The 15,862-nt window shown below is 47.9% G+C and overlaps 1 protein-coding gene across 12 annotated transcripts in view; it reads right to left on the reverse strand.

The window, feature by feature from the left end:
• Positions 1-15,862, reverse strand: part of EIF4G3 (eukaryotic translation initiation factor 4 gamma 3) — a 90,705-nt gene that overhangs the window by 47,280 nt on the left and 27,563 nt on the right. For 6 of the 12 annotated variants that reach the window (XM_072354067.1, XM_072354068.1, XM_072354070.1 and 3 more), the window contains exons 4-6: positions 8,295-8,390; positions 6,879-6,992; positions 3,759-3,791 (exon numbers count right to left, since the gene is read on the reverse strand). In XM_072354067.1, the coding sequence (XP_072210168.1) occupies positions 3,759-3,791; positions 6,879-6,992; positions 8,295-8,390 (243 nt within the window). The remainder of the gene's footprint in view (positions 1-3,758; positions 3,792-6,878; positions 6,993-8,294; positions 8,391-15,862) is intronic. The other 6 variants (XM_072354076.1, XM_072354075.1, XM_072354077.1 and 3 more) reach the window with 3 other exon arrangements.

A 15,862-nucleotide genomic window follows, 5' to 3' on the forward strand; every position in this document is an offset into this window, starting at 1 on the left:
TTAGTATCAACCTGCGAAATAACTATTGATTGACAAACATCACAGAATCATAAGGGTTGGAAGGGACCTTTGGAGATCACCTGCTAATTCCCTGGAGCAGGATGCCCAGGAAAGCTTCCAGGTAAGCTGTGAATATCACCAGAGAAGGAGACTCCCCCAACCTCTCTGGGCAGCCTGTTCCAGGACTCTGACACCTCCAAAATAAGAAAATTTTTTCTGACATTCATATGGAACTCTTGGTTCCACTTTGTGCTTGTTGCCCCTCATCCTGTTGCTGGGCACCACCAAAAAGAGCCTGGTCCCATCCACTTGCCTCCTGCCCTGCAGGTGTTCCTAAGTGTTGCTCAGATCCCCTCCCAGCCTTCTCCTCCCCACACTGAACAGCCTCAGGGCTCTCAGCCTTTCCTCATACAGGAGATGCTCCAGGCCCTGATCTCTCTGCAGCCCTGGGCTCTCCCCAGCAGTTCCCTGCCTGCCTTGAACTGGGCAGCCCAGCATTGGGCCCAGTGCTCCATGTGTCCTCCCCAGGGCAGAGCAGAGGGGAGGAGAACCTCCCTCGCCCTGCTGACCACACTCTATGCAATGCACCCAAGGGTCCCATTGGCCTTTTTGGCCACCAGGGCACATTGCTGGCTCATGGTCACCCTGTTGGCCACCAGGACACCAAAGTCCTTCTCTTCTCAGCTCCTCTCCAGCAGCACAGCCCCGAGTCTGCACTGGTGCCTGCAGTTGTTCCTCCCCAGGTGTGTGACTCTACACTTGCTCTTGCTGAACCTTTATCAGGGTCCTCTCTGCCCAACTCTCCAGTCTGTCCAGGACTTGATGAATGGCAGCACAGCCTTCTGGTGTGTCAGCCACTCCTCTCAGCTTTGTATCATGGTAAACTTGCAGAGGGTGCATCTATCCCTTCATCCAGGTCACTGATGAAGACGCTGAACTTGACTAAATCCTGTGCTGACCACCAGGGAACATCACCAGCTACACACCTCCAGCTAGATTCCATGCCACTGATCACAGTCCTCTGAGCTCTGCCAGTCAGTCTATTCTCAACCCACCTCACAGTCCATTTATATTTTCCACACTACCCAAGCTTGCCTATGAGGATGTTAAGGGAAACAGTGTTGAAAGGCTTGCTGAAATTAAGTTAGCATTCATTGCTCTCCTCTTGTCTACTCAGCCGGCCATGACATCATGGTCAAGGATGATTTCCCGTTGCTGAATTCATGTTGACTACTCTTGATATTTCTTCTCTTCCACTTGCTTGGAGACGACACCCACAATAAGCCGTTCCATCACCTCCCCAGGGATGGAGGTAAGGATGACACCCAGAGTTGCCTGGCTCCTCTTTCTTGCCTTTTCCGAAGACTGGAGTGATGGTGGATTTCCATCAGTCTTCAGGCACACCTCCTACTGCCCACGACATTTCAGAGATGACAGAGAGCAGTTCAGCAATCATTCTGTCAGCTCCCTCAACGCTCATGATTGCAGCCAGTCAGAGCCCATGGATTTGCATGTGTCAAGTCTGCCTCAATGACCTCTGACCAGATCCTCCTCAACCAAGGGGAAATCTTCCTTCCTCCAGACTCCCACTTATCTCCAGGGTCTGCAATTCCTGAGTGCCAGTTTCAGCAGAAAAGACCAAAGCAAAGATGAAGAAAAATCTTCAGTATTTCTACTTTCTCAGTGCCCTTGTTACCAGGGCACCCATTAATTCAGCAGCAGGCCCACATTGTCCCTGGTCTTCCTTTTGCTACTGACATACCTAACAAAGCCCTTCCTCATGTCCTTGACCTCCCTCGCCAGATTTAATTCCAAGTGCACCTTAACATTCCTCACCGCAATGCCCTAGCAATGTTCTTATATTCCTCCAAGGCAGCTAAAGACTTTTTCCACACTCCATAAACTTTCTTCTTCTGCTCAAGTTTTTCCATGAGCGAACTGCACATCCACATGGGTCTTCTACCACCTTTGCCTGATTTCTTACTCACAGGGATGCAAAGATCTTAAGCTTGGACGAAATGGTGCTCGAGTGTCAACGAACACCTTACCTTCCAACATTCTAACTGATGCGATACCTCCAAGCAGACCCTGAAGAGGTCAGAGTTGGCTCTCCTGAAGCCCAGGATTGCAATCTTACTTATTGCCTTGTTTCTTCCTTGAAAGATCCTGAACTTCACCATCCCACAGTCACGTGCATCCAAGGCTACCCCCAACCTTCATGTCCCCTGCCAGTCTTGCTTTGTAAGAACCAGGTCCAGCCATGCTCTCTCCTCCAACTGCCCCACCAACTGCCTTTGAAAGTCATGCCTTCTGTGCTGCAGGACCCTCCTGGACTCTGTGTGTGTGGCAGTGCTGCTCTTCCAGCCAATATCAGGGTGACAGAAGACTCCCACCACGCATTATCATATAATATCAACACAGAGATGAAGGACAATACCTAAACAAGATACTCTGTCATTCTGCATGTTGCACAATAATCCTTGCAAACATTCCTCCACCGCTGTCAATGCAATCCCTTACCATGCAAAAAATCATTTCTCTCTCTCTCATGATGTTTGCCTGCAAGTAAGTCCAGAAAACACCTTGTTCTACTCTTCAAGCCTTTTTTTTTTTTGCCCTGATCTGGAAGGGTGCATGCCTGCCTGCTGCTCACTGAGGCACACAGCACAAAGCTGATCAGTGTTTCCCTCTTACCTGCTGTCCCAAAGGCATGCACTGCTGTAGCACCAAGACCCTCAGACCAGCAGGAGTGATGTGACAACTACAGCTCTCCTGGAACACACCTTTTGTGACGTAAGCCTGTCCCAACATTGCGAGAGTTAACCCAATTATTTTTATTCCGTTAACATGGTGCAAACCGATGGGTTCTTTTCAAGGAAGGAGAAGGAAGAATGACATGGAAATGACCAAGGTGGGAGAGCCTTCCCACACCACTGTGCCCCTACTTGGCTGTCCCACACATCCAGGTGGCTCAGGCCACCTCTGTCCCCAATAAAGCTACAACGGGGAATAAAACCGGTCCCCAGACACACCAACAAAGAGCTTTGGCACAGACCACGTTGGAGCTGATGGAGAAGGCAACTTCAGACAGGTCAAAACAGAGCTGTGTGACTGTCCATATTCCTCTGCCATTTTGTCCTCCCTACCAACAAGTGCTCCCCTTGACTTCTAGAACTGTTCCTTATTTTTGTTCTTCTTAGCCAAGCGATTCCTAAAGATACCCAAGTCATACAGCAGGAATACTACAATGATTCCTAACGTCTGGATTTCACATACTGAGGGGAAAAAAACCCACTGTGCAGTGTAAGGATAACAGAAAACCAGGAATATACACAAGGAATGAATGAAATTTGAATTTCTGAGTTTAAAAAGTAGGATTTTCAGAAAGACATGAATGCCCAGCTCACGTCGAAGTCTTCAGCTCAGGCAACGTCATGCACTGGGCGCTTTGAGAAACACGAGCTCCTAGCGACTCAGAAAGGCAAGCAAATCTCACACATACCTGGCAACCTCTACATGTTCTCCATTCCTATGGAAATGGTGTAAGTGGGGTGGTTAATGACTGCAGTGACACCAAACTGGAGCTATGTGTTACTCCGCATCGCAGGCAGCTTGTTAGCGGGGTTATGCGGGTGCTAGCAGCTAAGAATGGGGCTCCAAAGCTGGCCTCCGCCCCAGGTTAGTGGGTGACAGCCTTTGACCACCCCCTCCCCCAGCAGATTAGTTTAGGATGGTAATGAAGGGGCGGGGTACTGTACCTGGTGATGGGCAGGTCGAGGCCCCGCTGCAAACTGGGGAAAGGCGGGAGAAACAAACACAAAAGGAAAGGCACAAAGAGTCAGAAACACCACAACGAAACCAAAATGTCACACTCTATGCAAAAATAAACCCACAAGGAAAACCACAAACAGTCAAAGCTCTGCTGCAGGACGGTGACAGACAGGTACTGAGATAGAACGGGTGAACACTGCTACCGGGAGTGGAGTGTGTGCTGCTGTGGAGCTGGCGGACAAACAGCCAAAGCTGCCAGTCGTTTAGAGGTGCCCTGGGGCAGTGCAGGCATTCATTACCCTGCCTGGGGAAAAACTCAAAGCAGCAGCAGTGAAGGCTTTCAGCAGTTTACAGTGAAGTCAAATGGCAAAAGCAGCTGGCCTCGGAGCTGCTCCCCAGTCTGTATGGGGAGGGGTTGTCACCCCCATCCGAAGGCACTGCTGGCACCAGGAATGGGAGGGCCCCCAGCCCCAAGCATGGGGCACATCGCTTCCCACCCGCCTGGGTTACACAGGGAGGAAAGCATTCAGAATTTAACATGCTCGGTCAACATTAAAGCATTTTCCAATAAGTAATAGGTTGTTAAAATAGAAATAAAAATGAATGCAAGAAATGGAAAATATAAATAAAGATGACAAGGAATCCTCTTTCAGAAGCCAAGTTAGGTACTTCAGCTCTTAATTCGCAGCATAACCAGCAGAATTATCAGATGAGAACAGGTACACCTACGGGTGACAGCTCCAACAATTAAAGGGAGCAATGAGACTGGGTCCCACTGTGATGTTCCTCTGCCCAGCACTGTGCAGAGGTGCCCCACATCCCTTTGCTGCCCCTGCTGGGACCCTGAGGGCTGCCATGGATCCCGCAGTAGAAAAGGACTAACGAGAAAAGCAATCAAAACTGGCTGCTAACTACTGACTCCTGTACAAGAGATTTTTTTCTCAGAATAAGTGGAGTGGGAATGACTTCCAGCCCTACATCCCTGCTATTTCAGTAGCATTAAATATGAAAGGCAAGTTTAAATATTCACTGGTCCAGCTGATTTTCTCCCTAATAAACATTCTGATCACTCGTTCCCCATGTCTCCAAGAAGCGGTCTCCAATATCAGTGTTCATACACTCCCTCTACCTTCACTGAAACATCAGGGTGGAAAGGTGGAAACCTTCAGAAATGAGGAAACGCACACGCAGTGACTACTGTGAGAGCTCACACGGAATCACCTGCACTGATTCACCCAATGACATCCCCACTCCCAGCAGGCACTCCTGAACCATATCCCTCATCTTTCTAGATAAGAAAAAACACAAAAGATTCTCAGCTCTTCAAAGACCTGCTGACCAGAGGCTGCCACAGGAAACACTGGCTTATGGGAGCCTAGTGGAGATGGATGCACTTTGGGTCCCTGTTCCTCAGGAGGAACTCCTCAAACTACGTTGGGTGTTTGAGAAGAAGGAATAGCGCTGACCCTGGAAAGGCTGAGAGGGGCCTTTCTGGTGGGGCTGCACGTCCTGCTATATGTCAGTGAAAAATAAATGCATCAGATGTGTTTTAGAAGCACTAAAATGAGCATAATGGGGTACAAAAGCCTTGTGCTGCTTAATCTGAGGGCCAAAAAGCCTCTCTTATCACTGTTCTGCAGGAAAGATTTGTTCTCAACAAGAACTGATGCTTACACCTTAGGAAGCCAGGGACTATGCCAGCGTGAACAGCAATGTGTTAGAAGAAAAAAAAATATAGACAAATAAAAACAAAACCTCAAAAGTTAGTGAAAAACACCCTGATCTATTTGCACTGGTCACCACTGGCTATTGATTTTTTTTTTTTTAATTTTTGGGTTTTTTTTTTGTTGTTTTTTTAAGAAAACAATTCAGGTTGACAGGATTCATTCCTATTAGCAGCTGTAAGCAACAGAACAAACTGTAGTCACTGCTGGCTCAGATTCAAACAGACGCTTTGCTCTTCTGAGGGCTGCAGGATGGAAGGACAGCTTGGTGGGGAAACCTGGCGGCAGCACTGCACACACCTGGGCACGGCCACTATCTGCTGCTGGTGGTCTGGCACAGGGAGCACCTATCTGGAAAGAGCCATTGCTGGATGGCACAAACACTAGTGTGGGCTTTGGCAGATGTACAACAGGCAGCTGGCGCTGCCATCACCTAACGGGTCATCTGCGGCAGCGTCAGACAACTCAGATTTCATTCTCCTTCCCCCTGCTGGAGCTGCACCTTGACATTCCCACTAGCCAACAGCAGCGGCGCTAGGAAGGTAATGGGGACAACACGTGAAGCCAGTTGGGATTGCAAAGGCAGCTGTTCTGGGAGGAACAGAAAAGCCTGAGCCGTGCAATTGCCAATGGCCCTGGGATGCAGAGACTGCATGGAAGGAGCTCCAGCTGCCCTGGCAGCATCACCACAGTGGGACGACGAGGCCACGTGTGGGTGGCAGAGCCATCCTGCCACCTTCCTCTGCCCCCTGCGCCCTCCCCTCACCACCAAAAAAGAATGTTAAAAATAAATGAATAATAATAATAATAATAATAAAGTAAACCAAGGCCAAAACAAAATGCAAGAGTAGCTCAGGAGCGGCCAGTCTTGCATTTGTTTTGGGGTGGGGAGGTGGATGGAATGTTATGTGCATGGCTTTTAGTAATGGGGGTGGAAATGGTCACTAGCAGAGCAGATGGAAAAAACTGCATACAGGAGTTTAAAAAAAAATGGTTCACGACCACAGAGAAATGGCTGACAACTGCAGGTAAATTCTTCCTCAGTACCTCCTCAGTAACGGACAAGCCCCTACAATTTGATACATTTTTGGCCAAATCTCCTGAAAACATTATGTGCTGAGCAGAAAACCCGAAGTCACTCTGGTCTCTGTCCTACCAGGTCAGAGCCTCCAAACTGCAATTCAACTTTGGATGTTCTGTCGCCACTTAACCTGGCAGGAACTGCCACGGGAGCTCATGCTTTTAGCAAAGAAGCAAATCAGTGCATTTCCGTAGATCAGCCAACAAAAAAGATGTAGTAAAAAAATAAAGAAATAAAGAAATCAAACAGTGCCATCGGCACAATCGCCTGCAAGAAGGAGTACAGTTTGTTATATTGCTTACAATGCAGTATTTTATCCAGCCTCTTCCAGCCAGGGACCTGTAAACCGGACTCTGTTCCAAAACCTTCCTCCTCTTCCAGTTGTCTGTGCAATGTATTGGCACTGTTCTGCTGGGCTGTCAAAAAAACTGGTTTAGAGATGCAGCTCTTCAGTCAGGTTTTGCTCCAGTTCTAACCATATCAATTTATTTTCGCTTTTCAACAATTAAAGACAAAGACGTTGAATATACTTACTGAGCAAAGAGCTCTACCATCAGTATCCCACGTTACTGACCAGAACAGGGGACTAGGAAAGCAGTAGGATCTGGTGGGGTCCCCAGCACATCATCACATCATCACACCTGGCATTAATTGGCTCACCCATGGCACAGAGGTCAGCGGCTCTCAGAACTAACCCTCCTGCAGTCCCTGGGGGCAGAACCCCCAGGAGTGGGGCACACACATCGGTGCAGCCGCACAGGGGGAAGCTAGCCCTGTACTGTACCTGTTAAGTGGGCAAACAGAAGGCTTCTGTCTCGGAGGCTTTCAGTTGCCACGCTTCAGCAGCATTCATCTTACTCTAAAAAGAGAAGAGTGCTGGGAATGGTGCAGTGGTTTTACAGGTAACCTGAAGTGTTGCGACGCATATGCAGGTTCACAAGAGACGCAGAGACTCCTGCTCCCTTGGCTACACAAGGCTTTCAGCATCAGGTCAGCACGCTAGCAGGCCTGCAGCACAAGGCTAAGCATGCGATGCCACAGGAAAGTCTCCTAGCACCACGTGGGACTGCACTACAAGCTGAGACCTGCCAACAAGAGCTCAGGGAGCCAAAGGCCTGTCATAGTAGAGCAGTACAAAAAGATTACAGAGGACAACCAAACCTGAAGGCAGATGGAAGGGGGCTTGCCACAGCAAGATGGGGGGACACAAAAGCTCTACCTTCCATGCACGAGCACCTACCTAGTGCTAAGAAGTAAATGGGTAGAACTGATCCAGTGGCACTGAGTAAAGCCCACAGGCCACTGGGGACTGAGTGTGACTGCAGAGAAGTGCTTTCATTTACCGATCTTTGTGCTACCACTTTAGCAAATACTTCCTTTAAGAAAAAAAACAAACAAACAAATGAAGCAAAGAGAAAGATTCTGGTAATGAATCTAATTCTAAAATGAAGTGAACCTGAAAGCAACTATGCTAAAAATAAATCATGTTATTTGAATGTAGATGAGAATCTCTCCATCGCTTTTTTTCTGATAAGGAAAATCATCCTACAAGGACAACGCCTGCATATTCAGTCAAGATTTGTCATTTGGAATGTGCTTCCAGTTCAGTAAAACCAGCCTTCCAGAGAAGTGGCCAAGTGCTGCAGATACACACACACAAAGAACCATGCAAACGAGGAAGAAAGAAGAGGAGATAAAGCAAAGGTGGGCTGCCTTACCGGCGAGCGGGTCTGAGGCTGAGTGTTCATTGTTTGCGGGGCCTGAGGGTACACCAGTGTGGTTGGAGCTGCATTCTGTCCTGAGGGGTAAGGAGCCTGCCAGGGAACAAGAAAGTAAACACAACATGAGTGTACCCAAGATCTTGTGCCAGAAGGTGGGAACTGAATGCATCATCAAGGCACACTGTTGATTACCATCAAGATAAAGACAACACACAGATTGGGTGATTACCATGGCCAAAGACTTCTCTGTCAAGGATCCAATCAATTTAAAGTGCAGAAGTGCCACCATGGAAAACACAGTGACAAGCACACACCAGAGCACCTCTGTCACCACAACTCTGTGGTCTGGTCCCTCTGGCCACGCAGAAGGCCCAGAAAGCTGCTCAGAACCTGTTTCCAAGGAGAGCTGGAGCCGTAGGGCATTGCTGCCAAGCCCTTCACAATCCACAAGAAGTAAGTTTGAATGCATTTACTACAAGCCACTGCTGCTATAAAGCATTTGCAACACAATGAAACCTCCCAAAATTGTTACAGCTGTAAGGCAGACCATTGGCTGCGTCAATTTTCATAGTTCCACTGATTTCAATGGGCTATAACAATTTGTATTACCAGATGCTCTCCCCCCACGTTATTTGCCTGAAGTAACAACAAACCACAGCTTTAGAGCTACACCAATCACCACTCTAACTAGACATTCCTCCTTTCTGAGGATGTTTCCTTGGTGTAATCTCTCTTTAAAAAATAGCAACTACAATTATAGCCTACCTTTTCTTTAAATAATAACGTAATAAAGAAAGAAAAAAGAAACTTGTGCAACAGCAGTTCCACAGCAATCAAGACAGGATTTGCAGCAGGGCTGGCTGGTGATCCAGCATAAAGCCTGAAGCTCAGTTTCAGGGAAACTGTGCAAACCATGGTGTAGGAACAGCACAAAGCCCTGAAATGCAGTGCTGAAGCCTGCAAACCTCCTGTGCCTAAGACAGTAAACCATGCCAAGGGTAAGCAGGCCTGCCCTGGCCTTGAAGGGAGGATCAGCCAGTCCTTACAAGGTGTACTAGGAGTTTTACTGATGGCTGATTGCATAACACACATATTTCTCAGCTCCCAGACTCAAGGTGCATCACGCTGTCTGGTCCCACACTGCCCCACTTAGCCAAACTGGTCATCACTGAGCAAAACCCAAGTACAAGCACACAGGCACAGAAGGACAGAATTCTCACTGCACAAGCTAATTCAGGAGGACGGGCTGTTATTTTCCACCTGATTTTCACATTGCTTTTTGGGTCAGGAAGATAATAAAAATCCCTGTCCCCAAGCATATCGTCAGATTTTTTGCTGTCAGTGTAGAATAATGGGTAGAATATTTAGCTGAAAAATGTTATTCTGCAGCAGCTCATACCAACACAACAGAAAAGACTGGGCCAAGAGCCATTAAATGCTTTCATCAGCTCCTGCTCTGGAAGCAGCAACCTCTGGCAGGCTTGCAGCTACCCTCCTCCTGGGGAGCTCGCTTACTTAGACCAATCCTGTCAAACCAGTGTTTCCTTCCCTTCTTACCAATGGCAGTCTCTAATTGACATTAACAAGTCATTTGCCTTCTAGTTTTTGAGATGTCAGATGCAGCATCAAATATTTTCCCCTTTTATTTGACAAGTGTGATTCTGCTTGAGCTGTTCGTGTCATGCTGTATAATAAACACTATCTCACATAACTCACAGCAGTAACTGCAGTGAGGGCTCTCAGTCAATCAAACAATCAAGGCCTAACAAGATGCAGGGAAAATGGTGCCTTTCCATCCACTATCGAGTGTTACCTCACTCCTGACTTTCTGCCCATCTGAGACACTGAGGCTTCTTCTCCTGTGGGAGGACCAACAGCTCCGTGTCCATCTGGGTGCTCCTCTCACATCCTACATGATGGAAACTCCCATGCCTGCTCTGTGCCTCAAGAGAAGAGGCATTACCCCAGACTGCTCCAACTGCTCCTCCTCCCAGTGAAAAGGGGGAAATATCAGGTATTCCTCCCCTTCTTCAGGCTTACATTGCATGCAACAGAAAAAAAAAGGTTAGAAACCTTTTTCACACTACCACCACCATCCCAACCCACCTCTGAACAGAGATCCCTAAGAACACTAAGCCTAACAACGTTTAGCCAGCACGACTGCAAAGCAGGCATTTCTAAACACAGTGCCACATTCAAATACAGCCATCTCATTGATAACAGATGTCATTTCTGACACTTGCAAGGCTGAGAGGCAAATACAAGACACTGCAGCACAGTATCAGATTTGTGTAAGCATTTAAACACTATCAGAGTCAGTATAGCATTAAGTTATTAAAAAAAAAAAACAATTGTATCAAAACTCAAATGGCAGCTACTGATGGGCTCCTCCGGCTATTAAACTGTCATCAAAACAAGGTAATGCTTCGGGCAGCCAGCGCTGTTCCCAACCACAACAGCCGATAACTGAAGCACATCTACACCCACAGCACAGGCAGCAAACAGGAGGAGCTCAGAGCCACCATGCAGCAGGCAAAATCTGACTTAGCTGCCATCACCAAAACACAAGGGGAACACTCACAACCAGAGACCTGCAAGAGAGGGCCATGGGCTCTGCAGGAGGGATAGGCAAGGAAGGAGGGCAATGGGGTATCCCCGTATGTGAGGGACTGTTTTGATGTTGCAGAGCTCAGGGCTGGGAATGCTGTGTCTCTTTGGGTAGGGTGGGGGGAAAACCAGCAAGGCAGACATCCCCGTGGGAGCCTGTGACAGACCAGGTGAGGAGGCAAAGGAAGTGTTCTATGAGCTTCTGCTCAGACTCTGGGAAAAAGAGCTGACCATCTTTGGAAGGATGTGCAGGCAGCTTGAAAAGAATACAAGGACAAGGACAAGCAGAGAGAAAACTGGTAAGCTGACAGCCCAGCAAGAACTTAACCTAGTCGCTATAATTAAAGATAATACGATATGCATTTCACAAATAAATTAACAGCAAGAGGAGGACCAAAGAGAATCTTCACCCTTTCCTGGATGCAGTGGGGAACACTGTCACTGAGGACGAGGAAAAGGCTGAGGTTGTAGTGCTTTGGAGATATCTGCAGTACAGGGCAGCCTAAAATACAACCAAAACAAGCATCGGAACAAAAATCACAGCAATCCATCACTTTATAGTAAGTAGGCTGATTAAAAGTATTGCACGTATTCATCTGTCAAAAGGACTTTTCCTGTGCCAAGCATATAAACAGGTACACAAGATAATTATAATCATATTCTGTCATGCTGGAAATGTGTGGCTTTTAAGCACCATGGCTGAAACGCTGAGCATGAGGTGAACAATGGAAAAGATACTCCAGAAAGTCCCTAAATAAATTACCACAGAAGGGAAGGCTGGGAAACAAGTTTTGCTCTGCACATAAATCCTGGTTGAGAAGCATCTAGATGCTGGCACTGAGATCCATGAAGTTCAGCAGCTGCAGCACCCTGAGGTGGAACAGAACGGAAGGCTGCAGAGCTGCTCCACTTCCAAGGCACAGCAATTTGCTTTCCTGAAGCTTTCATCCTCATGGCTCTGTGTTTGAAACGTTGCTATCCATGGAGAGAAAGGCGATAATATTTGTGTTTATGTATTCCAGCAGCTTTGCTGGGGGAAACCCTTCCCATGTTTTTTGTGCAGAGCTCCAGCTTCAGGCTGCCGACTGCGCGAAGCATAAAGTAAAAATAAAACAAGAAATCATTGCTACCAACAAAACAAATGAAAAAAGTTATTCTTAGATCAGCTCCCAAGCTGGTTAGTAAACACTATGCCTGCTGCGTAACATGACGCCCTCAGTACTGACTGTACTGGGAATAAACAGGCAAAGTACACACATCAGGTTCAGAAAGAGCTGAGTCATGCAGCTCTCTGCCTCCCGCAGCCAGTGACAATTTGTCTCGTAGGAGCAAAACTCTCCCATCTCCAGGCAGAAAGGTGCTGCTCCTGAGCTCCCCGCCTTTGGCGGCCCAGTGAGACACGGTTCAGCTCTGTCACCACTCCCTGAGCCATCTCTTGACTTGCGGAAGGAGTTTGGAGGGGTTTATATTTACTGAAGTTATGTAGCAGGAGGTCAAATGGTCTCGCAGTTCCAACATGTGCCCGTGACTCAGGAGCCTGCTGCTGTTTCCTTCTCCGTCACTGAACCCCAACCTGACCTTGGGTGAGAAAAACCTTTGGACTTCCAGTTACTCACCAGTAACAGCAGCAGTGGCTGCGCTCCTCGCTGGGGTGAGCTGGAGCTCAGCTGAATGCCAGCAAAATGCTTTCATCTCTTTGGAAGGAACATGACAGCAGAAGCAAAACACGTTATAGCTATACAAAGCACACGGGGCCAAAGGTGGCTCTCAGCTATCCCTGAGCAAGCCCAAAGGCCCTTCTTACTGATCTGGAGGGTGACAACCCAGCCCACAACAAGCCAAGCCACCTCCAGGACACTCCAAGTGGGCACAAAGTAACTCCAGATGGACAAGTTCTCACACCAGCTCCCTGCCACAAAACCTAATTGCTCCAGGAGCGAGAAACAAGACAGCTCAACATCACTGCATGCCTGCCTCCTTCTCCTGCCTGCCCTACTTCTAAGAGCCAGACTTGGTATCCCCTCCAGCTGCTGAACTGTTTTCCTGGAGGAAAACCACAAGAGGGACCGCAGGCCAGCTGTATGGAAGCAGCAGCACTCAAGGTTGCTCTTCAGCACAGAAAAGCCTCTTAGAAAGCTTTCCCCTGGGCCACCAGCCTGCATGGCAGCAGTTTGGCCTCAGCTGCAGGTGGAAATCCCTGTGGCAGCACAAACAATTGCATGGTTCACAAGCACAAATGGATGCCAGCAGAGACGTGGCTTGTAATCCTGAATCATCCTTCATTTGGCGAGTTGGTTCTAATCTGCCCTCCCACGGCCAAAACACTTTACTACCTGAATGACTGCAAGCATGTAGTGCTGGTAATCAGCAGTTTCTCAGCATATCAGCTCTCAGAATTAAGAGGATAACCATTTCAATCCCATCTCTCCGTTTCTACCTACTGACTTCACCTATAGGTAGCCGCAGTATTCCTCCAGACTACTTCTCCTACAGAAGAGCACCTCGATTCTTCCCAACCTTCAGGTTCAGAACAGCCTCAGCTTTAGGCTAAGAAAGGTGTAAGCTGCCATGAACTTGCATGTCCCTAGAATAAGCTGTCCTGTTGTAGTCCCCCCACGCCAAGCCTGCACTCTTTCAGCCTTACATTGATAAACATGGGCCATTCCCATCTGCATACTCCCAGCTCCTATTTACAACGATACTTCAACTGCAGATAATCAAACACACCATCCGATTGTTCTGCTTGAACAGAGAGCCCCACTCACAGCTCTGTGTTGAAATATGAAATTCTTCAGTATGCAGCACAATGAGAACCTCTCATTTTTATCAACTCATTCGCAAATGATACGGCATCACTGAAATCAGCTCATCCTCATCATGGCATCCTGCCTTCAGGAGACCTCCCTGCATTGCGAAGTACCGGGAAGCAGCAAACTCAAACTTGAAAAGGATAAAAATATCCTGACCTGGGAGGAATTACTTCTTTCACAAGCGCGGCTCAACCTTTGTTATCTTTACTGCTCTGCAGCAGTTTATCTCACAGTATCTCATCTGTGTCATTACCATCCCCACTCAATTTTTAACGACCTTTTTATGGCTTCATATGATTTAGCATCACACTTTTAAGAGGGCCAATGCAGCGAGCTGAGCGGGCAAGCAGAGTCCCAAGCAGCAGGCACAGCACTACAGGCACCGCTCCAACTTCAACACCAAAAATCACATTCCCACCGAGGGAAGATGAAGAAAACACAGTTTCCTGTCCCCTGCACAAAGGCTGTTTGTGCCAAGGGCACACAGACACAAGATACACGCTCCTCTCCTTCCTGCTTAAGACACTGCAGTTACTATTCCTGCAGAGATGTTACAAAGGAGAAGGGCGAAAGGGGAAATCGAGACAGTGTCCCTGTTGGACGTGCTGCCTCCTATGAGCTCTGATTACCCTGTGTTTTTAACCACCCTGCACATTCCCATCGCAGTTCTTTGCTCAGCACCCGCATTGCTGAAGGTGGGCAGCCCTCGGCACAGTGCTTCGAGCGAAGGCAAACTCAACACACGGCTTTGGGAAGCAAAGGACAACCCCGGGGCTTCCCATTTTAAGAAATAAAAATGCCGAGGCATTCCAGCTGCTAACCTGATCCCAGTGCTGTGGTCACAGAGCGAGATGTTCATTCTGCAACACTGGGCTTCAAACATCCTGCCTGCAGGGCAGCTCCTCACCGTGGCCATTACAGCCCACCCATACAGAACATCACCTGGACAAGTTCAAAACTATTGCTAAGGAAGGCACGAGGGCAGGGATAATGCCACAGCAGATCATCTTTTTACTAACATTTACTAATATTACTAACATCTGTAAGTACCAGTGTGGAATGAGTTGACTTCTAACAGAAACTGAAATGCCAGTCCCTGTCTGGAGTGCAGCACACGTGTTGGAACATGGAGGTGGTCTGGTCATCACCATGATGTAATCAAGTGAACTGCTATTTTCCATAATGAAGGTACTCACAATATTTTTAGTTAGGGGGAGAAATTCCAGCACCTCTCCTGTTGGGAACAGACCTGGAGCTCTCAGCAGAACCCACTGAGTTACGCAGTGCTTTTCACTAGGCCTGCCTACAAAATCTTGTAATTTAAGAAATACAAACTTTGAGGAAAACTGCTTTTGCTCAGGAGCACAGCCTGCAACCATACGGGAGCACCGCTCTGTGCCCTCCCTCCAGCAGCCAACTAAAACCTGCAACTGTCTGGGCGGGACATATCCCAGTGCTAGCATGGTTAAGGACATCAGCCATACATTTGGTACCATCCCTTCTGTTCATGTGCACAACCAGTTCTGGAGCACTGGGCAGATCAGAAGGAGCTGGGTCTGTAACTTCAAGATGAGAATGCTTGGGTGGGATCTTGCTGATGTGATGACAATCAGCCTCTTCTCAGCTGTGTGCCTCAGAACAGAAGGGAAAAGTCACAAACTGAACTACAAGAACTTCCATGTTCCCCTCCAGGAGAAGCTTAAACCCCAGCAGGCTCAGCCCACAACCACCTGCTCTCACTGCTCGGCCCACACCCTGCGCTGACCCTCAGGGCAGCAGTCTGAGGGCTCTGACTCCAAAACAGTTTTTAGGGAGAGTGCTGAAGCCACTTGCTGGGGTTTCATAAATTCCAAAAGCACAGCTTTGTCGGAGAGGCTCTGTGTGGCAAACCACTTGAAAAGCTTTCCTAGCGAGCAAACAAACTTGTTTCTTCCAAGATTTATCTCGCTGCAAAGATATTTTTGCCCTTTCTGTTTACAAACGCAGACTGCGCAAAGCTCTTTTGTGCTAACTCCAGTGTTTATGAGCACACAGTGCCTTCTGCAACACATTATGTTTGCTGGAGAACGACGTCTTCTTCTGGAGTGTGCAAGAAAACGTCAATTAAATAGCATGGAACAGAAGGTGTTATTACGGAAGGATTACCAC

Source organism: Excalfactoria chinensis, chromosome 20, assembly GCF_039878825.1.
Source record: "Excalfactoria chinensis isolate bCotChi1 chromosome 20, bCotChi1.hap2, whole genome shotgun sequence".
Classification (NCBI taxonomy): Eukaryota; Metazoa; Chordata; class Aves; order Galliformes; family Phasianidae; genus Excalfactoria; species Excalfactoria chinensis.